This window comes from Paramisgurnus dabryanus, chromosome 12 (genome assembly GCF_030506205.2).
Source record: "Paramisgurnus dabryanus chromosome 12, PD_genome_1.1, whole genome shotgun sequence".
Taxonomy (NCBI): domain Eukaryota; kingdom Metazoa; phylum Chordata; class Actinopteri; order Cypriniformes; family Cobitidae; genus Paramisgurnus; species Paramisgurnus dabryanus.
In genome coordinates, this window is record NC_133348.1 from 11,428,898 (window position 1) to 11,453,498 (window position 24,601).

Genomic DNA, 24,601 nt, shown 5'->3' on the forward strand with positions numbered 1-24,601 from the left:
AAAAAAAAAAAAAATGAAACTATTGTCAAATATGATACTTGTATAAACAAGTTATATATAGACTTTATTAAAGCATCTTAGATAGATGTTTAAAGTATGTCGACCCAGCTGAAAGCAGGTGAGGTATCTGATAACTAAGAAGAGCAGATTAACACTAACATTCACTTTTACTTATTAAAGCTTGTGTTTAAAGTAGTGATCCACCGAAATGAAAATTCTGGGCCAAAATTCTGGATGCGCTTGGCTGAAAACCTAAACTGAAAATGGCCCTTTAAAAAGTTATTTATAAAACATATTGATTTGGTGAGTTGGAAAAACTACAAACCAATAAAATAGTCACACTTTTTTGAAAGTAACACCAAAATTAGACAAAAAATACAACTTAATTTAATTTTAAGTTACAAGTATAGTTACGGTTTTACATGTACAGTAGGGTCCGGATGCATACTTTGTAAGTGTAGGTTGCGCATGCACTTACAGTAGTATGTAGCCCAATACACGTGTTTGCATTTTGTCGCAATGCTCATGCATCAAACGTCTGTGTACAAATAAACTATGCTTTCCAGCCATGCACGTACTTTTAAACATACAGGTAAAAACAAACTATACTTTATGCGACTATCAAATTCAACAGCTTTTTGATGTGACGTTCTAGAAAACTGTAGTACGCAAAACAGAATCTGGACCTTCTTTTGATAGACCCGCCCCACACATGCAACCCAGGCAATGATGTTGGTTAGTAGACACGCCTCTTACTGCTGATTGGCTACAAGTGTGTTTTGGTAGTCGGCCCGACTCCTTTTTCCAAAGCTTTTTTCAAAAATCGTGCACCCCGCCTTTAAGTTATAATATACAATTATTTTAATAAAAACAATAGGTAAGACACTTAGTGGTGTTGGGTGATATGCTCCATAGTGAGATCGTCCTATCATCAGCCTATGAGATTGCGATACACTATTTTGTTTGGGGCGGGGCAATAGTTTACTTATTAAATATAATCCACTGGATTGGCGGACAAAAAAAGCTGATTTGACAACACTGTCACAACCGCAACCTTGTTAAACCTGATGCCATTAATCCGAGTGCGTCATTGATGCCCATTCACTTGCGTGCCAGGAACCGGGAACAGTTCATTTGCTGGTTTTAAACCCCTGTGTGCCCACCAACCTCTAAAGAAAGCGCATATGTCAAGCATTATAATAATAATTTAAAACTATAATGGGCAAACATGCCAACTATCCTCACAAAGGCCCACTGTCAGCCATATGTTTGACTATCGTCTATAGAAAATAGTATCGTATATCAGCACAACCCTAATGCTGTGTTCACACCAGCCGCGGTAGAGGCATCAAGCGCGAGTGATTTCAATGTTAAGTCAATGTAAAGACGCGTATACGCGTGTCTGGAGGTCTCGCGGTGCGAGTGAGGCGTTAAGTGCAGTAGACGCGAATCCGCCTCATTCGCACATCTAGTTCGCGTGAATGACGAGAATTGAGCGTTGCCGCCCGAAACGTGTGAGTTGAAAAATCTGAACTTTGGCGAAAAATCTCACCAGGAGCTTGCTTTAGTAGTGATGTGATTAAAGGAAGTGAGCGGAGTCGCAAAAGCCCCTCCCATGACGCGAATTTCCACAAGAACGTCTCGAATGACTAGAATTTCACGTGCAAATGAAGCGAGTAAACTCAAAATGTTGAAGCGTCCAACAACGTGTGAATACAGCGCGTTTTTGCCTCCTCTACCGCGTTTGGTGTGAATCCAACATAACACTTAGCACTGACAGGAGAGGCGGAGCTACATTTATTTATTTTTCGTTTATATTTTCCGATAATGCCATTTTCGGCGGCTGAAATTTCGGTGCATCACTAGTTTATAAGATTTGTTCTAATCCATTGGAAATGTTCACTGTACGACAACAGCATCTGAAAGAAAATGAAGGTACAAAAATAATCCCACATAGAAAAAATAAAGCTTATTTTAGCACAGAGTTCCACTTTAATCTAGAAAAATAATCCAACCCTGTTTGACAGCAGCCAGGGACCGATACGACCACAGTTCCCCCACATGTGTTATCTGATGATCCCGATGAGCTCTAGGAGACAATTCCCATCTCCAAGGTCCCTCTCAAAATAATGTAGGCCATTATAACAGCACACACATCCACAGAGAAACCATTAAAGCATAACACTCGACTCGTGACTCTTATCATAGTGAGAAAAATTGAGTGTTCACCCAGCCCAGTATGTAAGAGCTGCTTGTGTTCTTGAAGTTTCTGTGTAAGAAGACGTGTGCTTTCGCTGAATCACTGTAGCTGTGGTACAAGAGAAAATGAGCACGCTCCAACTCCCTGAGCAGGCTGAACCAATAGCGTACCACAGACGGCTCATCTCCGCCCACCTCGAACCCCGCCCAGTGCAGGTGCACCTCTAGAAGCAGCAGGCCGATTGAATCCAATACTTCTTCTAGAATCAAATTCTCTAAAATCTTCCATTCTGCACTTTCCATGTCCACCTTCAAGACGTCCACCTTGAAGAGAAATATCAAATTAGTTATCGCTTAAACCAGACTGAGAACTAATGATGGAATACAAATGTAAATGCTTGCAGTCGCCATATATAAGAGATACTGGTCTTCAGTCACCTCTATAGATATAAAGCACATTAAATGTTGTATCTGGACTGAAAGTGAAAGAGTTTAATATACGACAGATGTGTTATTAGTAAATGTTTAGTTTTTAATTAACCGTAATCTCAAGAACAGGTGTTTCACACATCTCCGCCTTCATTTTTTAGGAGAAATCAAACTGTTAGTCGGAGTCCTGTGTGACCACAGATTGGAGCGTTTGAAGCATTTTGGCATCGAGCCGTTGTTCCTCCATATGGTGTTAACTCTGCCATTCTGTCAATCTCTGAGATAAAGTAAAACTCTTCATGTGATGTGGGATATAAGTTTCTCGGAGAGGACCGGGTGAACTATGAGAGAAAGTAGAACAAGCTCTTTTTAAAGACGAACATTTGGAGGAGGGCAGAGCAGAAGACTGACCTGAATTACTGCTCAACACTCACGGGAACCGAAAGACCTGTGGAGTGTCCTTCAGAAAGAAAACCTGTCTTACTCTTTCACACAAACACACACTTTATAACACTGTATTAAAATGATGGTCCTCTCTCTGGTGTTGAAAAAAACCTGCTTAGCTTAAAGAAAAAAAAAACATTCACACCTTCAAGGATAAAAATAGTCTTGACTTTGCTTCAGGTCTCTGAAGACTTCTGATGTTTAATGTTCTCTAAAGGTGCAAATTAAAAGAGCTCTTCTCCATATTGATCTCTTAAAGTCATCATGAAACACTATTCATGTACTGACCCATTTTTACTTCCAGAACTAAATGCTTTTCCGTAAATATTCAAGGAAAAATGTAGGCCAGGACTTGATTTAATCCAGCAGGAGTGGATGTGATGCAGTGAACCTCTGAAATCCACAAACACCCGAGGAGATCTCTGTCTGGGACATAATGGCTGAAGATCACTCGATGGTAATGTTTCCCAGTCAAATCTATCATTCTTTACTATTATGGCAGTAACGTTTGTTACATTCATTTTAATCATCATTTGGTGGGGGTTCCCGGACACAGTTTAGATTAAGCCTGTACTAGGCCTAAGATATATTGGGCTAAGTAGTTTTTTGTTTTTTACAAATATACCTTATAATGGTATGTCGGCGCTGCGTCACTGCCATTTCTCGTGGCAGTAGTTGAGCATTTCTCAACTTTCTCAACGCGTGCGTCAGCCAATCAGATCGCCTTATGCAAATAACCTAGGCAAAGCCAGCCAATTACGTTTATTGAAGACCAGAGCATGTGTAGCAGCCACTGTGATTGGCTGTTGGCAAGGCTTCAGGCAAGCCTTCTGTCACCTGCCGGAGCGGGCCACTAATGCCCCTCCGGACGTTCCACCTCGAGGAGGTCCCCAAAAGCACCCCAATGACCAAGCAACGAGACCAGATAAGTGAAAATTAAAACAAGCTTTATTTAAATTAATTAAAATCTAAATGGGGAGGGGAAAGGGAGTTCAAATAATGTCTGTCGTGCTCTTCTTTGCAGGGGAAGAGAGAGAGGGGCCAAGGGGAAAGGACGGAGCTCCTTCGTCCTCGGTAAGTATGATCCCTTTCTGGCGTTCTAATCGTGGCTTCCTTTATTTCTCCTTAGTGCACACGTGGCGCCCTCCTCAACTCCTAGAGGCAAGAAGAACACACAATCACTAGAAGGAAATCCAGTGGTCACCTGTGATGGGAGAACCTCCCTCGTTGGAGCCCGGCGTCCCCCTGAACGGGGCCAAAGCAATGCCTCATTGAAAGAGGTAGGTCCTTTCTCCGGTTCCTCAGAGGTCCTTCTTTCTCCATTTCCTGTGATCACAAGAATAAATGAGTATTTATACTCTGGTTCTTGTTCCAAGTGTTGTAGATGTGCTGCGTGGGACCCGCAGGCGAAACAGGTAAGTATAACTCTTAGTTTGCTTTTCAGGCTCTTAATTCGCTGACATGTTACGTGGGACTCATAGGCGTGAAAGGTAAGTATAACTCTTAGTTTGCTTTTCAGGCTTTTACAATTCCATGTGGTTATTGCTACAATGCTTCAATCACCGTACTCACAGTTTCCCTTCTGCGACGAGATACACACGAGCCAGGGGGGATAATGAGGTAGGTCCACGATGGTACCACCATTTCAGCACTTCCACGAGCCTACACACACGGTACTTCAACCGGACCTGGGGTAAGTATGAATGGCAGGAGACACAGCACTACACTGCAACACTCCAGTGCACACACGTCAAATTAGCACACTCACCCACAGCAGTACACACTCTTTCGTGAAATATAAGGCCAATATTCTCACACTCGATCCAGCTTGATGCCGGGGGAAACCGTTGGAGCGCCGTCCCGTTACAACGCTCTGCACACCTCGTCCTTACCTGGCACGCCCACCGACTCCGTCCTTCTACGGTGGGGCCACTATAAACATAAAGATCCTTCCACACAACGGTGAGTTATTAATTTAGCGACTCTTCAATACATGTACTCACAACTTCCGTCTTGGTCTCTTTTTCGACAGGTCCGGGTCCTCTTGCTGCCCCGCACTCTTTCCGCTCGCTCTAGCGTCTGACGGATCAACGGGGCTTGCAGACTCTTCAGCGGGAGCGTGTAGTAGCGATGCCCAAGGCGGAAGTGAATTCGCCTCTAGTCGAACCCTGCCTCTGTGTGATACACGCCTCTTTTATAATCCACAGCCCTTGTGAGTCACCCAATAATCATTCGCCCGCTCATCGTACACACCTGATGTGTGTTTGCCCTGATTTACGTTATCCGGGGAACCAGGAAGTGCCGGTGGTTGAACGAAAATCTGTCCGGGCGGAACTTTTTCCTGCCACTTTTAGTTCCGCCTGTTTTGTCACTTGTGACACTTCCATCAAGCGTTAACGCTTCTGTCCTGTGTGAATGTACCGTAACAACATTATTAGTGTGCATCTTCAGACGAATCAATGGCTATGATATAATTAAAGACATGTCAGTGAAAGAGGTGTCAGTGCAAGATGTTTTCAATAAAGACTGTTCAAACAAGCATTTTAGTCTGGGACTAGCTTAAGCCCTGTCCGCAAAACCGCCCTTACCGTACATTCACACGGGGCGAAAGCGTTAACGCTTGACGGAAAGCTTGTCTGAAGCGTGGCCAACAGCCAATCACAGTGGCCGCAACACATGCTCCGGTCTTCCATAAATAGGGTGACCATACGTGCCATTCTTCCCGGACGCGTCCTGGTTCAGGATTTCGGTGCGCCTTCCGGAAGTCGTATTTGTTGACTACATACGCCATTCAGTTAAAAACATAAGACATACAATCGTAGTTTCATTCTTTCCTCATAATGTAACGGTTGCGTTTAACTGTAATAATCATAATAATCCTCTATGGAGTATGTGGTTGACAAATACAATTAAATTTTATTTGAAGTGTAAATATTTTTTTTATTTTGACTGAATCTCGTTAGTTTGCATGTAGAGGGTGGGGTTTATGACTTGTACTGCAGCCACCCACCAGGGGGCGATCAAAGAGCCAGCAGCTTTACTTTTTAAGACGTATGAGGCACACCTTGTGAAAACCTAACAAAAGTCTTGAGAACAATGTGAACAAGTTGGCCTATCAATATTTATATATTCTTTTTTTTTATGTATAACAAAACTGAACAAGAAAGCACCAGTGTTTATTAACTGTGCTAATTTTATTCTCTTTTTAATCATTTCATTCATTATTTTCAATTTAATTTGTTTATGCTTTATTTGTTGAAAGTAAAAAAATTAAGTTAAACATAGTGTGATATGAAACTGTAATGCGGTCGACAGACCTGGAACTACTTTATAGATGTGCGTTTACTGAAAAAAATGAACACCCTTAGAATGTTTGTCAACCAATCAAAATGAGGCATTCAACAGCCCTGTGGTATAAATAAGGAATAATTGACGTGCTGTTGAATTATTAAAAAATAATGCAGAATAAAGCATTCAACAGCCCCATGGTATAACAATAAAAAATAAACTACTTGAAATGAATTTAGCTGTCTGATGAAACTTGAAATAAAGTTGCAATAATATAAACATACAGAAGTTTTTTTAAATTCACTGAAAAGACTTACGGTCGAAGTGTCTGTGCTGTATGTCTCATGTAACATTATAATATATGTAGATTGAATAACTGTAGAGACGTTTAGAGAGTGATAAACCTGTGAATACTTGTACAGTGAGTTCATGCACATGAATTTGAATGACTGGGTTTTTTCCACCTGGCAGAGAAAGAGAAATGGTTTCTTGTCTTAAGATCAACTCATTATTGTTCATCTCTAGCATCACTGTTTGGCCTTTTGTTCAGAAAACACGACTTGAATTAAAACTGTTAATCTAAAGTGTTGCTCAGGTGGAAAGAGCATTACGTTTATAAATGGATTTTTTTTTGGATATAGTTCAAGTTACGAAGTAGTTAGAGGTTTGTTGCTTGAGTTATAGTTTGGCAACTGCAAAGCACTAAATCAGATCCATAAGGTAGTCATTCTGCACACAAGTGCACATTTAAGTGATGTAAACCTGTAAAATATCTTTAGATAAACACATAATATAGACATAAACCTGCACGTGAAAACCCAACTAAAGTCTTTTTTTAGTGATTTACTGTTTTGTACATAAAATCATCCTACATAATGTAAGGACCATTCTGTGAAAATATACAGTAACCTTGATCTTTCATATTGACGGAGTAAGAGTGCATTGTATTTATTTTGCTGTTCTCAGCCTCACCCGTCTATGGCCGAAGTCATTAAGGATGGTGGCGAGTTTCTTGGTACTGCTGTGTTGTCTCTGTGGCGGTACCGCTGGGTTTGGATCACGCCAGTCTACAGAGAGTTTGTGGAGCCACATGTTTGAGTCCTGTAGATGAGCTCCTCTAATACTGGGATCAAAACAGTGAACCTCGCACCCTGAACCCGCTAAAGCCCGCTCCAGTCGATCATCTTCTGATCCCAGCCTATGGATGGACATAGAGGAAGAAACAAGATTAGGAATGCATAGTACATAAGACAGATGCTTCACTTCTCAGAATGAGCTGAATGTTGTTTATATGTGCAAAACTGAAGCCAAGTTGCTTGGGGAGATGCCATAATGTGGTTTAACAGTGGTTATATAGCATGTTGCAATGCAGCTGCGCTGGTGTTCTGGATGGTTGATTTCATCTCTAGGTGTGTCTCAGCTCCTGGCATTTGATCATCTGATAAGTCTAAATGTTCAGTTAAAGGAATAGTCTACCCTTTTGCCATATTAAACTATGTTATTACCTCAACTTAGACGAATTAATACATATCTATCTTTTTTCAATGCGTGCACTGTACAGTGCGTCGTGAATGTGTTAGCATTTAGCCTAGCCCCATTCATTCCTATGGTACCAAACAGGGAAGCCACCAAACACTTCTGTGTTTTCCCTATTTAAAGACTGTTACATGAGGAGTTATACTAGTAAGTATGGTGCCACAAAATAAAACTTTTTTTTGGTACCATAGGAATGAATGGGGCTAGGCTAAATGCTAACACATTCATAATGCGCTGTACAGTGCACGCATTGAAAAAAAAATGGGATGTATTAATTCGTCTAGGTTGAGGTAATAACATAGTTTAATATGACAAAAGAGTAGACTATTCCTTTAAGTTATGTCAATGCTTTCCTGAAGCAATGTGATTTGAGTGTCATTCGTTTCTAACTTTAACGGTTAGTTATGCACAAGTTTAATGTTTGGCATGACCATCTTAAAAATACGCATTATTATACGCCGCCATGTTGATTTCAAACCGAGGCTGTGAGGGATGGACGCTTTAAAGGGACAATAAGTAAGATTTATCCCCTCTAGTGGTGAAATTGTATTTTGCATTCAAACGAACCAGTGCTCTCTAGCGCCTCGCTTTTCCAAATGTGCGTTGCAACTATGGTAGCCGTTAAGTAAACACTGATCTCCTTGTCTGTTTCAGCTGGTTCACGTTTTTTGCATGAAAACGCGTTGGTAGGCTAGTGCTTTTTGTCCCTCTCTGCTATTATAGTTTATCAATATGGCGGAACGGCATGCAAGCCTCCTTGGACTTACCCGGTCAATGTAAGAGAAGAAATTCTAAGCTTACAAAAAAAAGTCAGATCACTGGCAGAGGTCATTTGACACCAGGACATATTTATGAATAAAGACATTGATTTTGATTAATAAAACACTTTAAACCCTACTTGCTGTCCCTTTAACCTACTGTTTTGTATCAGTCATTTAGCCAGAAAATACATCATTTTACAAATTTTCACAAGACACAAAACCGCAAAAATCATGGATTGTTAAAATGAGAAGGGACATATGATGACGTATGATGTTTTGGATATTAGCCTGTTGGCTAATTGGTAATTTCTCATGTTGTAAGCATGTTATCCCATACAGCAAATAAATATATATTCTGAAATATATTTTGGAATATTTATGTTTAAAAGTAAATACATTTTAAAGCATTAAAAATATATATATTTAGCTCCCCATATATTTCAAACTAAAGAAATAAATAAAAAATCACATTGCATTGGAAGAAAAGTTTTGTGTTACGAACCTGCAAACATACATTTTTTATAAAGGTTACAATTAAATATATTTTCAACTTTAAAAATTTACTTTTTAATACTTTGTATTTAGCATTTATTTAAAATATATTTAGGTAAAAAAAATTGAATTGTAAAATTAGAAATGTATTTGCTTGCACTGGAAATACATGTTGATATATGAAAGATAAAACTAAATATATTTCCAAATTAAAAAATATATTCATTTGAGCATTACGTTCTACAAAATGTATTTGGCTAAAATATATGTTTGGCCAGAGAAATTTTTTTTATTTTTGCCGTATGGGTACACTCTAAAAAATGAGTGCTAAATAGCACTAAAACCTCGTAATGGTAAAAAATGGTAAATGGACTGCATTTATATAGCGCTTTTAACAGACCTATGGCCATCAAAAGCACTTTACAATTAGCCTCACATTCACCCATTCACTCACACATTCATACACCGACGGCGAATGTATTTCAAATGATTTCATGAAAAAAACAACAGCAACGAAACCTAACCAGGGGCGGACTGGCCATCTGGCAAACCGGGCAGTTTCCCGGTGGGCCGACATACTTTTTGGGCCGATACATCTCATAGATCTCATACTATGTTTGTGTGAGCACTCATCATCCTTTCTTTTCCTAGATAGACCGGCCCACTCACATTTAAGCAGCAGCCCATTGGTTATTTTTTTTAATGACATTAGGCTGGCCCAATCACCGCTTTGGTCTCTGTGCAAGCGAGCGTGCATCGTCAGTCAGTTCACGTGTCAAAACAGAGAGAGAGAGAGAGAGAGAGAGAGAGAGAGAGAGAGAGAGAAAACGCAAGGGAGGCGCAGAAAAACTGCGCGACAAAAAGAAGCAGGCTCTTCAGGCAGACGCTGCAAAATGTGTTAAAAACACACAAATGTTTTCTGCGGCAACAAGACCTTCATCTCGCGTCGCTGGTGATGATGATGGTGGCGGCAGCGGTGGCACTGGTAGCACCAGCACGCAAGGGTCAGTGAGGAGAGGGAGAGAGACGAGGGAGAAGTGAGTGTAGTGCCTGCGGTAAGCAGAACTGCTTTCAAAACACAAGTTTAGATGGATACCCCTTGATAAAGCTGAGTCAAAAACACAAAATATGGTGATAAAGCTGCACTAAAATAATTGCACTCTTTGCTCTGTCGCTACGAGTGTATCTGATTCGTAGATTTTTCGTTGATTGTCTGTTTCAAAACTTATCATTTCTCTTCAAGCAAAATCAAACAATCGAGGAGATCTGCTTACAGAAAAATATTTTGTATATTTATTGTATAACAACACACTTGACAGATAATGTTAAAAATCTCTATTACTGTAATCACACTAGTTTAGTTCAGTGAATGTAGTGAATACTTTCCTGTAAGTACTGGAAGTAATAATCAGTTTTCAATATTACTGTAAGCAGCACTTGTATTTTGTAATAAGTCAGCAATCCAATGGCAAATTTTGCCAATTGCATGAAGCTTGTTTTAGGATTCATAAGTGTGGATTATACAGTTTTATTGCATTAATAAATAACACGTTCTAGCAGTGTTTGTTGTGTCAACTCTCACTCTTTTCTACCTGCTATTAATTGGGTTTAGTGCTTTTGTGGAATTGGAGTTATTATTGCTATACATTTTTAAAGGCGTGCAAAGATGGGTGGTATTTGTAATTATACACTGCAAAAAAAAATTCATGAAAAGAAATTCTTAGTAATTTTGTCTTGTTTTCAGTAAAAATATCTAAACATTCTTAAAATAAGATGGTTTTTCTTGATTAGCAAAATGACCCAAGAAAATAAGTCTAGTTTTTAGAGCAAAAATTTTAAATGTAAGTGATTTTGTGCATAAAACAAGCAAAAAAATCTGCCAATGGGGTAAGCAAATTTTTCTTACATTTAGTGTTTAAGAAAAATGTTCAAGAAATTTTTGCTTAGCCCATTGGCAGATTTTTTTGCTTGTTTTATGCACAAAATCACTTAAATTTGATATTTTTGGTCTAAAAACTAGACTTATTTTCTTGGGTCGTTTTGTTCATCAAGAAAAAACATCTTAATTTTTGAATTTTTAGATATTTTTACTGAAAACAAGACAAAAATACTAAGAACATTTTTTTCTTAAATAATTTTTTGCAGTGTATGTAGTGTGGGCCGGTTTGGGCCAAAATGCCAGGGCCGAATTTTTGTCCCAGTCCAGCCCTGCATACGAGTATGTCCCATGGATTTTCTCCGTTATGTGTTTTTTAGACATGAACATGTGATTGACTTGATAAAAAGCTATTTATGTGATAGTTCTTTGTGCAAGTATTTTTAGAGGTAAAACCCCAAATGAATCCCGTATGTAAGTTATGTACAAATGTTATTTAGTTAGAAATGAATCCTGCTTCTGGTGATTTCGGACAATATGCTTAAAAAACTTACTGGAGAAAAGTTTTTAACATATTCATGCCTTGCGTTTTTTGTTATCTGTACGAATTGGAGATATGCACTTACTTAAAGGACTATTTTAGTGTTTAAAAAAATAAGTCAATAAGTAAACATGCTTACAACATTAGAAATGAATGATTAACCAACGGGTTAATAACAAAACAGATTTTATATACACATTGCGCTGCTCTTATCTCAAAATGATGTCCCTTCTTATCTTAACAATCCATGTTTTCCATTGGACGTCCATCCCTAACAGCCTTGGCAGTGGCTCAGTGGTTCATGTCAGTTGTAGCCTAGTGGTTAGAGTGTCGGGCTTGTAACCCGAGCGTTGCCGGTTCGAGGCTCACGACCGGCGGGTTGCGACTGTGGTGCCCTTGAGCAAGGCACCTTAACCCTAATTGCTCCCCGGGCGCTGCTCAGGGTGTTTGTGTGTTCACGACTTGCAGTGCGTGTATTCACTATTCACTGGATGGGTTAAATGCAGAGGTCACATTCCAAGTATGGGTTACCATACATTGGCAAATACTCACTTCACTTTCAGGTTGTCTACAAACCAGAAGGTTAGTGGTCAAATCCCTGGCTCCACCTGACCAAGTGTCGAGGTGTCCTGGAGCAAGACACCTAACCCCAGCTGCTCCTGACGAGCTGGATTGCACCTTGCATGACTGACACCGCCGTCGTTGTATGAATGAGTGAGTGAATTGGTTAATGTGAGGCAAATTGTAAAGCGCTTTGAATGGCCATGAGTCTATTGAAAGCACTATATAAATGCAGTTCATTTACCATTGAATATAGTGTAAGGTGCGTCGCAATGCTATAGAAAAACCATTTTGGGACTAATTGTACCATACAAATCTGAAGAATCTTTCTTTCTTTCATACATAATAAATAAAGTATGAAATAAATGGCTCTCCTATGTCATTAAGAGTTGGCCTAACTGTGTACTGTTTGCAATGGCCAAACAATGACCAAATAAATATTGAATTTATTTAACTATTTTACATCAGCTTTAAAACACTTCATCCAAGCGTTTAAAGAGCATTCGAGTGTGTCAGTAGATTCATGATGAAAATGAAAAGCTTTTCTGCAATAGAAATAAGATCTTGAATCCATTCCACCTCAAGGACAAAAACTGAGCCAAAAACCGTAGAGCGCTGGAGGACTCGAGTATGTTTAATAAAAGATGTTTTGCTCATACGGCTCTGTTGCGTTGTGATTTAATGGTCGGTCTGGACGTCTTTTTGCAGAGAAGATGGAGAGAGCAACGTTTGTCTCACTAACACTCTTTAATGATTCATTTAGATTTGTTTACTGTAATCTTTTCAAACATGCTCAAACATTTTTATGAAATCTGATGCCATATACTAATGTAAATCATCTAATAGAAGAAGTTTCTTACATAATCCGTTCCTTTTGTGCTGATGTGCTTACATAAAGCTAAACACAAGCACCACGTTGTAACATTTGACAATAATTTTACAGTGTGGTCATTTGAAACCTAGCAAACTGAGCGAGGAAGAGAAGAAAAGAAATCCAGAAAATGTTGTCTGTAAGTAATCATATGCAAACATACAGTATCACTTCTGACCCTGCTTTAACCTGCTGAACGTATTACATATATCACAAACATTAGCTCTACACACTGGAAAATCTGTGACTTTAAACCGTCAGGACAAGGCCACATATGGATCCGATTAATGTATGATTTTTCTCTGAAAGGTTATTTTGCTGTTGGGTGACTGAAAACAGTGGTACTGTCTCTTAAAGACTACAGAAAGAAACTTAAAGGAATAGGTCACTTTAAAACAAATATTTCATGATAATTTACTCACCCCCACGTGCACGTTTGTGTCGTTCTTTCCTCGGACAAAAAAAAAAACTAAGGTTTTTGAGAATTTTTCTCCATAAAGGGCACTTCAATGGGGTATAATGGTTTAAGGTTGTTCAAGGTGGAAGTACAGATCCAGTGTTTACAAGTCATGCATCAAAAATGAAGTCAAACACCCTTTACTAAAATAAATAAATAGATTTTGAAGTGGGAGGAGAAAATTAGACCGTACACCAAGCATGACCTTTCCAACAACAGTCAGTCCATATCCCAATTTTGGTGCATATATGATATCATTGGAATCCACATTTTGAACGTGCACGGACAAAACTGCATGAAATCCGTTTATTCGAATCCGTTTCAGGCTACATCCAAAGGTGATTTCAAATCACATTTCCAGAAATCCATCTCAGTCTGACCGCTCCGATCGCAATTGTGTAGCTTTTTGGTTATGTCATGTTGTCACATCACGAGTTATATTTATTTATTTTATATAATGAATTAACATTTATTAGATAAGACCCTTCCTTATTCATTGGCTGGGATCGTGTAGAAATTAAAGTGCACTACACAGGGTTCCCACACCTTAGTTAACTTCAAATTCAAGGACCTTTCAAGGACTTTCCAGGTCCAATACCTTCAAATTCAAGGACTAAATGTCGGGACACATTTCAAGTGAGAGCAAGGTTACATCGTGTTACCTTTTAAGATACATTGTTACAGTTCCCTTTCGAGGGAACTCGCGCTGCGTCACTGCGGTGACACTTTGGAGACGCCTTCAGGGGTAAGTGCGTCTGAATGTGTATATCAAATTCAACCAATGGTGAGGCTTAACAACAAAGACAGGGTGACGCGGGAGCCAGGAAGTATATCGCTATCTGAAATATTGCCAAAGAAGGCGTTACAGGGACGCAAGAAGTATGGCAAGGGAGACGCAGCGTCTCGTTCCCTTCTCAGGAACAACAGTTACATACGTAACCAGAGACGTTTTCATGTGTCAAACACAACTATGCAAAAAAGCATTTTAGTATGAATCAACATTCACATACAGAAGATATAAAGCCAACAGTTTAACACGTGTGCTTAAAAAGTCTAGAATTATGATATTATCCTACACAACAATTTTTTCTTGCATAAAATAGATTCAAGCACTTTCAGTGACCTGTATCTATGTAAGTATATTTTTAGAAACTTCCCAGGGCCTTGAATCCCCCCCTCAATTCACAAACTTTCAAGAATTTCAAGGACCTGTGGGAACCCTGACTATATGGAGAAAAATCCTGTATCCTGTTTTCTCTCAGAAACCATAATTTCTTTTCAACTGAGGAAAGAAAGACATGAACATCTTGGATGACATGGGTGTGAGTAAATTATCATGAAATTTTTGTTTTATAGTGAACTACTCCTTTAAATGTGCAATTTGTAAGTTTTGCCTCTCTATCGCCATCTCTGTTTGAAACATAAAATTGCAGTAGGCTGCATATAATTAGTTAATTTATCAGGGTGATTTTAAAGGGGTTTTAGGCACTTTCCTAGCTGGTCAAGGTGATCTTACAGTAGCTTGACCAGGCTGCAAGACCACCTGACCCACCAGCTAAAACCAACTCGGCTAAGCTGGTTGGTTGGTCTTAACTGGTTCTGGTCCTGGCAAAGCTGGTTTTTGCTGGTGGGTCATCTAGAAATGTATTTTGGGGTGACTTCATAGTTGGAACGAACAGTGGCTTACAATTCAAACTGCATTGCAACACCAAAGTGTTAAATCTGAGGCACAAACATATAGGGGTGGTTTCCTGGACAGCCAGAACTAGACCTTAGTTTAATTAGGAAATATAACTAGTTTTAACAAACATGTTTACTAAAAACATTACTTGTGTGCATTTTGAGGCAAAACAAAGGGCACTGACATATTTAATGATATGTGAGTTGTTTTCAGTTTGGACTGCTCTTACATTTATTTTAGTTAAGACTAGTCTAATCACTTTCCGGGAAACCGCCCCATAGAGACTGTCAGAAAAGGCTAAAACATGACAAAACATATGAAGGTGTTAATGTATGTATGAATTAATTCTGATGTATTCATGTATGTTAATGTAGTTTGAGTTGTTGAGGAAGTGTTAGAGATGTTTATCTTAACAGCTGCTCATTTTGCCTGCAGGTCACACGCAGTCGCAGCCGATAGCTTTGCGATTATAATGCAGATCATCTTCCATCATAGACACGCTTGCAGTTACAGTAAGTTACAGTACACACACATACAGGATAATAATGAGCAGTAAAATGTGCTGATCCAAGAGATGGAGATGATATATGGCACACATCCTGACACGACCTTCTTACTGTGCCGTGATGGATAACAGGAGAGAGAGTTGTGTGTGTGTGCATGCAGAAATGTCTTTGCATGCACCTGACCGCTTACAAGTGAAAGTTTTAGGTGTAAAAATTTGTTTTTTTGTGCGTGTCACACACCTGAGCGAGTAAACCCTGCACTGTTTAGAGACAATGCGCTGAGTCAGACTGTATCTGCGGTCCAAACACAGAACCCAGGACTCATTATCCTCTCTGTCAAACATGGACAGGCCAGACTCGGGTCTCTCACAGGACACCTAAACACACACAAACCAAGACATTTCTTTCATCATCTTCTGCTTTTACAGCTTAGTGGAAACACAAAGGGACCTTTTTAAATCTTAGTCAGAAGTAAGTTTAGGTTTAGCTTAGGACTGGATTAATTGAAGTATTGCTGATTGATAATTAGCTTTATATTTACATGTCGATGCATTAACCCAAAGTTGTATGGCAGTAATATGAAAAGTGCAATACAAAGATATAAAAATGTGTTTATAAATTATTTCAGAAGAAGAGTCAATAAGAAGTCTTGTTTTGTGTGATATATTACCTTTGGTGTAGAGATATATGTAAGGAATCTGTTTGCTTCTTCCTCCAGGCTGTGTTTTGCGGTGGCCCATGGTTCGAGTTTAATCTTCCATCGATGAATCTGCACAAACATGTAGGAAGTTTCAAAAGAGTAAGGTGTTGTAATGCAAATCTTAAGTTTATAGTGAATCAAAGTGAGTTTTAAATGACTATAAACTTTATTATTATTGTAAAGAGCCACCCATCACCCATCCAGACTCTGTTAATTTGTTTTTGTGATGCTAATGGTCTAATCAGATACAATGGATTGTGCTAAGCTATGCTAAAAGTGCTAGCGCCAGACCCGGAGATCAGCTGAAAGGATTCCAAAACGTTAAAAATCTAATGTTTAACCCTAGGGGAGCTGGAAAATTAGCATATTTTCAAAAAAGTGGAGCGTCCCTTTTACATATACTAACACACACTTACACACCAAAGGAAATGTAAAATTGTAACTCGGACCATAGGTGCTCTTTAATCACGTCAGGTTATAGATATAAATCTAATAATGTTAATACATTACTCTAAACTTAAACCGAGCCCACTCCGTTTTAATTTAAAGGATTAATCTACTCTTTTGCCATATTAAACTATGTTATTACCTCAACCTAGACAAATTAATACATACCTATCTTTTTTCAATGCGTGCACTGTACAGCGTGTTGTGAATGTGTTAGCATTTAGCCTAGCCCCATTCATTCCTATGGTACCAAAAAAAAGTTTTATTTTGTGGCACCATACTTACTGGTATAACTCCTCATGTAACAGTCTTTAAATAGGGAAAACATGGAAGTGTTTGGTGGCTTCCCTGTTTGGTACCATAGGAATGAATGGGGCTAGGCTAAATGCTAACACATTCATAACACGCTGTACAGTGCACGCATTGAAAAAAGATAGGTATGTATTAATTCGTCTAAGTTGAGGTAATAACATAGTTTAATATGGCAAAAGGGTAGACTATTCCTTTAAGTTTATACCATTTCGCCTTTAGATGAGGTTTCTCCAATCTGGCATCAAATGGGATTGTTAACCATCTGTGATCTAGATCTCCTCAGGAGGACACACCTCTAGCACGAGTCCAGATTATGCTATACTAAGACCTTTTTAACCTTCGCACCATGACCTTTAAAATGACACCAAACATGAAAATGAAACATTAGCATCACAACATACAATGTACACTCACCTAAAGGATTATTAGGAACACCTGTTCAATTTCTCATTAATGCAATGATCTAATCAACCAATCACATGGCAGTTGCTTCAATGCATTTAGGGGTGTGGTCCTGGTCAAGGGGTGGCAGTCCTGTGTGCGAAAATGCCTTGTTGATGCTAGAGGTCAGAGGAGAATGGGCCGACTGATTTAAGCTGATAGAAGAGCAACTTTGACTGAAATAACCACTCGTTACAACCGATGTATGCAGCAAAGCATTTGTGAAGCCACAACACGCACAACCTTGAGGCGGATGGGCTACAACAGCAGAAGACCCCACCGGGTCCCACTCATCTCCACTACAAATAGGACAAAGAGGCTACAATTTGCACGAGCTCACCAAAATTGGACAGTTGAAGACTGGAAAAATGTTGCCTGGTCTGATGATTCTCAATTTCTGTTGAGACATTCAGATGGTAGAGTCAGAATTTGGCGTAAACAGAATGAGAACATGGATCCATCATGCCTTGTTACCACTGTGCAGGCTGGTGGTGGTGGTGTAATGGTGTGGGGGATGTTTTCTTGGCACACTTAAGGCCCCTTAGTGTCAATTGGGCATCGTTTAAATGCTACGGCCCACCTGAGCATTGTTTTTGACCATATCCATCCTCTGATGGCTACTTCCAGCAGGATAATGCACCATGTCAAAAAGCTCGAATCATTTGAAATTGGTTTCTTGAACATGACAATGAGTTCACTGTACTAAAATGGCCCCCACAGTCACCAGATTTCAACCTAATAGAGCATCTTTGGGATGTGGTGGAACGAGAGCTTCGTGCCCTGGATGTGCATCCCACAAATCTCCATCAACTGCAAGATGCTATCCTATCAATATGGGCCAACATTTCTAAAGAATGCTTTCAGCACCTTGTTGAATCAATGCCATGTAGAATTAAGGCAGTTCTTAAGGCGAAAGGGGGTCAAACACAGTATTAGTATGGTGTTCCTAATAATCCTTTAGGTGAGTGTATATGCCATTACATAGATTCAGTAGACCTTCAGTGAACTGGAATTTAGGAGAGAGAAATAGAAAAGGTTGAGTCCAGGTTATCAGTACCACCTGGGGATTTTATTGCTTTATGGGTATCTCCACAAGCAAACCCAATGCTGATCACTTGACCCGCTGTCTTGCATTATCAAAGTAAACATACAAAACGCCTGTGAATCTTGCTCTTCATTATAAGGATTAACCTTTGACATGTCACATGTTCAGCTTGTGCTACAGACAGAACTGATCCTCAAATCATGTGGTGTGTTGAGAAGAGATGTGCCGTAAGAGATCACACTTGGTGGAGGATTAAATAAAGTCAAAAATCCTAGATTTTGGGCGGTAGAAGACATACAGTCATCGTGTCATGGTTGTAGTTTAGTATGGCCAACAATGGTCAGATTCTTTGTGTCAGATTTCCTCAGAGACAGCAGAGATGTGAATTATCCGTATGGCCTCATTCAGCTTCTTTTACTATTTTGGTTACAGGATTCCAGAGCCCAACGCTGAGCTTTTTTTAGACCTGAGTTTATTCTTGCTCTTATAAATGTCAAACATACACGAGACCCAGGTGAAAAAGTAGTACACTTCCATAGTGTACTTAAAGTGCTTTATTTTCGCACACTAATTTTGTACTTAATATACTAAAAATTCATCTTTAGTACTTCTTAAGATGTTCTTAAAATCATCTAAGTGTACTTCACTGTGCTATTTTGAGACACCATAAATATGAACTAAAATGTGCTAAAAATGTATTTAAAAAATGTATTTAGATACCACTTTTAGTAAACTTGAACCCATCTTTGTATGAAAGTTGAGTTCAAGTTTAATTCAAGTGTTAAGTAAATAAATTTTTTAATACAGAGATAGTATGTTAAAAATGCATTTTAGTTCATATTCATGGTGTCTCAAAATAGCACAGTGAAGTACACTTAGATGATTTTAAGAACATCTTAAGAAGTACTAAAGATGAATTTTTAGTATATTAAGTACAAAATTAGTGTGCGAAAATAAAGCACTTTAAGTACACTATGGAAGTGTACTACTTTTTCACCTGGGGATACACAAACATTCTCTCATGAGCTGATCCTCTCGCCACACGTTTTATTGCATGCTTTTCTCTTCGTTTGTCTCTCTTGTCCATACTAAGTTTTCATTTATTATTTCTAAATGTTTCAGTTTAGTGAGACTGATGAGCATTGATATAATGTTGTGTAAATGTAGATCTGTTCAAGTGTTTCAATACTCTGTCCTTGATGTCATGTGTTTTTATTAGAGATGCACCGATATGAAATGTTTCCACAGATACCGAGCCAATTATTCAAACAGATATCTGCAAATACATTAGTTTGATAGCTATATTAACTTGCATTAACTAAATTCTGACCATTATATTTTCTGAATGCTATTCATTTATAAATAATATTGAACACTAAACTAGTTACATTTGCTGGTTGCTTTTTATCGACCTGTGCCGATTATTGGCCGATGCATCTCTAGTTTTAATGTTTGCTAAGTCAAATTATACAGCATCTGTTGTATGGTGTGCGAGAGTTTAAATGTGCTTTGAGTTTAATTCACTTCAGATGTGTAGTGCAGTTCACATTGCAAAGCGTGCCAGGTCTGCTTTAATGGTGGATTTCCAGTTCTTATGTGAAAGTATATCTCAGCTAATGACTTACAGTATAAGCAATGCAAGACATTCATTTCAACCAATGAGACTTCAGAATTTGGGTTGGGTTTTTGGATTTATGCATTTGAGGGATGCTTTTACCCAGACTTGCAGTGCAATACAAAGTGTGCATTTGTCAAAATGCATGCACTCTTCAAAATAAAGGTGCTATATGGTGCGAAAAAAGGTCGGATAGAAGAATCGTGTTTGGCTGAATGGCTTTTTAGGGTTATTGTTAAAAAATGTGAAAACAGCTTCTTCAGATTTGAAAAGGTATAAATGTAAAGAACCTTTAAAGCAGCTTTATTTGTGTATGGGTTCCTTGGGGATCGAACCTATGACCTTTTCCGCGTTGAAAAGCAACAGGAACACTAAGAGACCATCAACCTATCTTCCCTTTTACTTAATGGAGTAGTTTATTGTGAAAAAGATGCTGATCCAGGACAAAATCTTGGCAAAATGACGGTGACTTTCATGTTATTCCTGCACATGTGGCGATAGTCTTCAGCTCTGTTTGCACAGCCGGTTTCTATAAATTGTCCACATCCTCTTCGAACACGCTGACGGCTCGCGCCCGTGAGTCACCGACTGCTTCCTTTCAAAACTTAGATTTTTGAATTAAAAGTGATACTTATGATATCAAACATGCCAACTGGAACATTTATGGGATATGAGAGGAGAAGTGGGAATTGCCTGGAACGTGGGAGAATATCATTGACCCAAATTTCTGAAAATATAACAGCAGTTGCCTGGAAACCAGTCTTACTCTTTCTGAATGTGAATGTGTTGAACATGAAGATGCAAAAGAGGGTGAAGTTTTTCTCTAATGCATGCGAGTTGCAATAACATTCAAGACGCCACACCATAATGAAGGAGACATCTGGAAGACATATTTCTCCATCAACAGCAGTTCAAAAGTAGTGATGCATGCTGATTCAATATAAATTTGCATCTAATGCAAAGTTGACTGGACATATTAAAGTGATCAGTCGATGCAAACATCAGCTCTTCTTGTTTGTACATTCCATCTTGTGTTGGCTGTGCCCTCACCCTAGAGAAATTAAATCCTAAAATATAATAGTTGACCTGTTGCCTGTACGTCCTGCTGTAACCTGTTTTAAGATGACACCCATCTCGTAAAACACACGGTCCATTCAAAACTTTGCTCCATTTTCCAGCCCACCGAAGCAGAGCTATGATTGTAATGTCACGGTCACGCTGTATCTCCACATCAGATAATCTTCTGCTTTTCGTCATCTTGTGTGAATTTGTGTGTGGTGTATGTGTGGGTCTGTCTGTGAGAAGTGCTTGAATATTTTCATTAGCATGCGAGTCAAAGGTCACAATCCACATCTAGTGTGAACCGAAGAGCAGAAGAGTTTGAATGCGCTTTTGTTCGAGAGACTTTTTGACATGCACAGTCAGCGGCATTTACAGGAAACCCAACTGAAGGAAAGGAGAGAACAGAAACGATTGTTCGTATCGTCTGTATCCCCATACGGCAAACAATACTGTATATTTTATACAGATATAATTTTGAATATATTTCAAAATACACAAAAATTGCAAAAAAAATACTGTCAAAAGTTGGATCAACTAAATTACTTCAGTTGGTTAAATGTTTAACTGAAAACACTTTAAATGAAAAATTTAAGTTGAAATAACTTACCTTTTTATGTGTTACCAATTGAAGTTATTTTTTAAGTTGATCCAACTTTTCACTTTTTACAGTGCATGTGCTGAAGTATATTTTGAAATATGTTTACAAAAATTTATTTTTCACCAGTATTTTTGGCAATATTTTGAAATATATATTAAAAAAAAAAAATATGAAATATATTTTTTTGCCAGGTTGTAAAATTAGAAATGTATTTGTTGCCCTTGACATACATTTTGTAATATATGAAGGTTAAAATTAAATATTGAAATTGCTAATCTATATTTAATTAAACTTTATTTTCTACAAAATGTTTTTAGCATATATTTAAAACATTTTTTTGGCCAGAGGAATGGATTTTTGTGTTGTATAGGTCCGAAGGAGAGCTTTATGCGAGAAAAATAAGAAAATTAGCAAGAAATAAAATCTTTGTTTTATCTTTCAAATAGCCTTTAATTTAGATTTGGTGAGTAAATGCAGACGCTTAAAATAAAAGGTGCATAAAGGGCGATTCACATTTAGCGTCTTTTGCGCACTCAAGTTCGTTATTTCAAATGTAGGCGCACGGTATACTCGCTCATAACGGAAGACGTGTTCGTTTTTTCCAGGCGCATACGCACCACATCTAGTTAAAAACTTTCCAACTTTTCAGAATGCCACAAGTGCCCCGCAGGTAATGCGACAAGAACCAACCAACAGTTGTGTTTTCTGCACGGTTTAGACGCAAAATGTGAAACGCCTCTAAAGTGACACTCCACTTTTTTTTGAAAATATGCTAATTTTTCAGCTCCCAGAGTTAAACATTTGATTTTTACCGTTTTGGAATCCATTCAGCTGATCTCCATGTATGGCGGTACCACTTTTAGCATAGCTTAGCATAATCCATTGAATCTGATTAGACCATTAGCATCGCGCTAAAAAAATAACCAAATAGTTTCGATATTTTTCCTATTTAAAACTTGACTCATCTGTAGTTACATTGTGTATTAAGACCGACCGAAAATTCTAAGTTTTGATTTTGTAGGCTGTATGGTTAGGAACTATACTCTCATTCTGGCGTAATAACCAAGGACTTTGCTGCCGTAACATGGCTGCAGCAGGCTTAGTGATATTGCGCGATGCTAATGGTCTAATCAGATTCAATGGATTATGCTAAGCTATGCTAAAAGTGGTACCGCCAGACCCGGAGATCAGCGGAATGGATTCCAAAATGGTAAAAATCAAATGTTTAACACTAGGGGAGCTGGAAAATGAAAATATTTTCAAAATAAAGTGTCCCTTTAAAAGGTTTTCAATGCAATGTCATCGAACAGTGGTTCTTAACTGGAGGACAGGGCACCCTTGGGGGGCATGAGATGGTGGCTGGGGGGCCAAAAAGTTTAAGACCACTACCATAGAAGAACTATTTTTGGTTCCTCAAAGAACCATTCAGTCAAAGAACTGTTTCTTTCATACATTTTTCTAATCCAAAGAACCTTTTTCACTTCAAATAACCTTTTATGAAACAAAAACCTTCTTCAGACATTAAAGGTTCATTATGTAACCATTCAGCCAAAAGAAAGGTCATGTTGTTCGTGTTTGGAAAAACACAACCAGAAAGACTCACCTTTCTGAGATGTTTCACTGGTGGACAACACTTCGATCCAGCATCTCTCAAAGCAGATGTTGGCTTGGAAACGTTCTTGTGACTCGTGAGGTACGACACTGGTTTTTGGGGTCCAAAAACCTTCAGCCAAAAGTCTTTGAACTCCACGTAGATGTGAGCGCAGATACACAGCAGAGACAGCAGAAGACACGCTCGCAACATAAAACACTTCTTCATCTTTCTTCATCAGTCTTTATGTCTGTGGATGTTTTTAGGCCGTGACTTTTATTGAACATGAGATGCTTCATTAGGGCTGGACGGTATGATGACGTTTATCAGTAGAAATGTGTAGAGATGCTTTACTGAAGTTGATTTACTTGTGCAACTATGAAGGAGCAAAACTTTGCATTATTTACAGTTTAATATGATATGAAATAGAGAGTGGGTCGACTTGATAGTTAAGTATTAACTACAATGACTAAAAATAGGCATAAACACATAATAATTATTTAATACAAAAATCTGCAAAATTACAAGCATTATAGCTGTGATATGCAATTGCCCATTCAATGATATGAGATGCAGTGATATTTTGTTCATACCCCACAGTCCTGCTTAAGGATCATAGTGTCTCGAACTATGTAAAACTTCATTTCTGCTGCCACGTCTCTCCGTCCTCATCCGTCTCTGTTGAAGTTATAATCCAGTGTTTGTAAACATCTGTGAGCCACCACACACTGCTGTGAGGGTTTAAGAGCTGAAAGAAAACTACAGACCTCATTCAGAAGTCTGAAACTCCCACTATAGACCCCGCCCATCTTACCAAACACACACGCATACTTTCAAAGTGTCTCCGCCCATGTCTTTGGACAGATGGGGGCCATACAACTTTAGACAAAGACACACACAGACACAAACTCCGCCTCTTTCCATCACGGCTTCATCTGGGAATCATCGTCTGTGTGAGGGCTTGTGTTGTTTGGGGAACCAAAAATGTTCTGCAGATCAGTGGTGTAGATAACAGTGATAAATCACAAAAACTTTCACCCCCCTCCCATTTACTTTGTTATAAGTTCTTGTGGCCATTAGAAGCTTAAAAAGATATGTTCATGTTTGCTAACAGACAGAAGAATAACATTTGATCTCACAATTTTAAT

The 24,601-nt window shown here is 38.6% G+C and overlaps 1 protein-coding gene across 1 annotated transcript; it reads right to left on the bottom strand.

Moving 5' to 3' along the window:
- Positions 1–164: 164 nt before the first annotated feature.
- Positions 165–24,218, bottom strand: mettl24 (methyltransferase like 24). Its single transcript, XM_065256449.2, has 6 exons — positions 24,047–24,218; positions 23,466–23,829; positions 16,313–16,411; positions 15,883–16,019; positions 7,333–7,558; positions 165–2,523 (listed from the first exon to the last, which is right to left on the bottom strand). The coding sequence occupies exons 2-6, from the start codon at positions 23,679–23,681 to the stop codon at positions 2,203–2,205; spliced, it is 999 nt and encodes a 332-aa protein (XP_065112521.1). The 5' UTR covers positions 23,682–23,829; positions 24,047–24,218; the 3' UTR covers positions 165–2,202.
- Positions 24,219–24,601: the final 383 nt, after the last annotated feature.

Coding starts and splice junctions, on each gene's coding strand:
- mettl24 (XM_065256449.2), bottom strand. CDS start 23,681: ATGAAGAAGTGTTTTATGTTGCGAGCGTGTCTTCTGCTGTCTCTGCTG. Junction 7,559..15,882: donor TGCAGGGTTTACTCGCTCAG/GTGTGTGACACG, acceptor GTCCATCCATAG/GCTGGGATCAGAAGATGATC. Junction 2,524..7,332: donor ATGACTTCGGCCATAGACGG/GTGAGGCTGAGA, acceptor TTTCTCTTCAAG/GTGGACGTCTTGAAGGTGGA.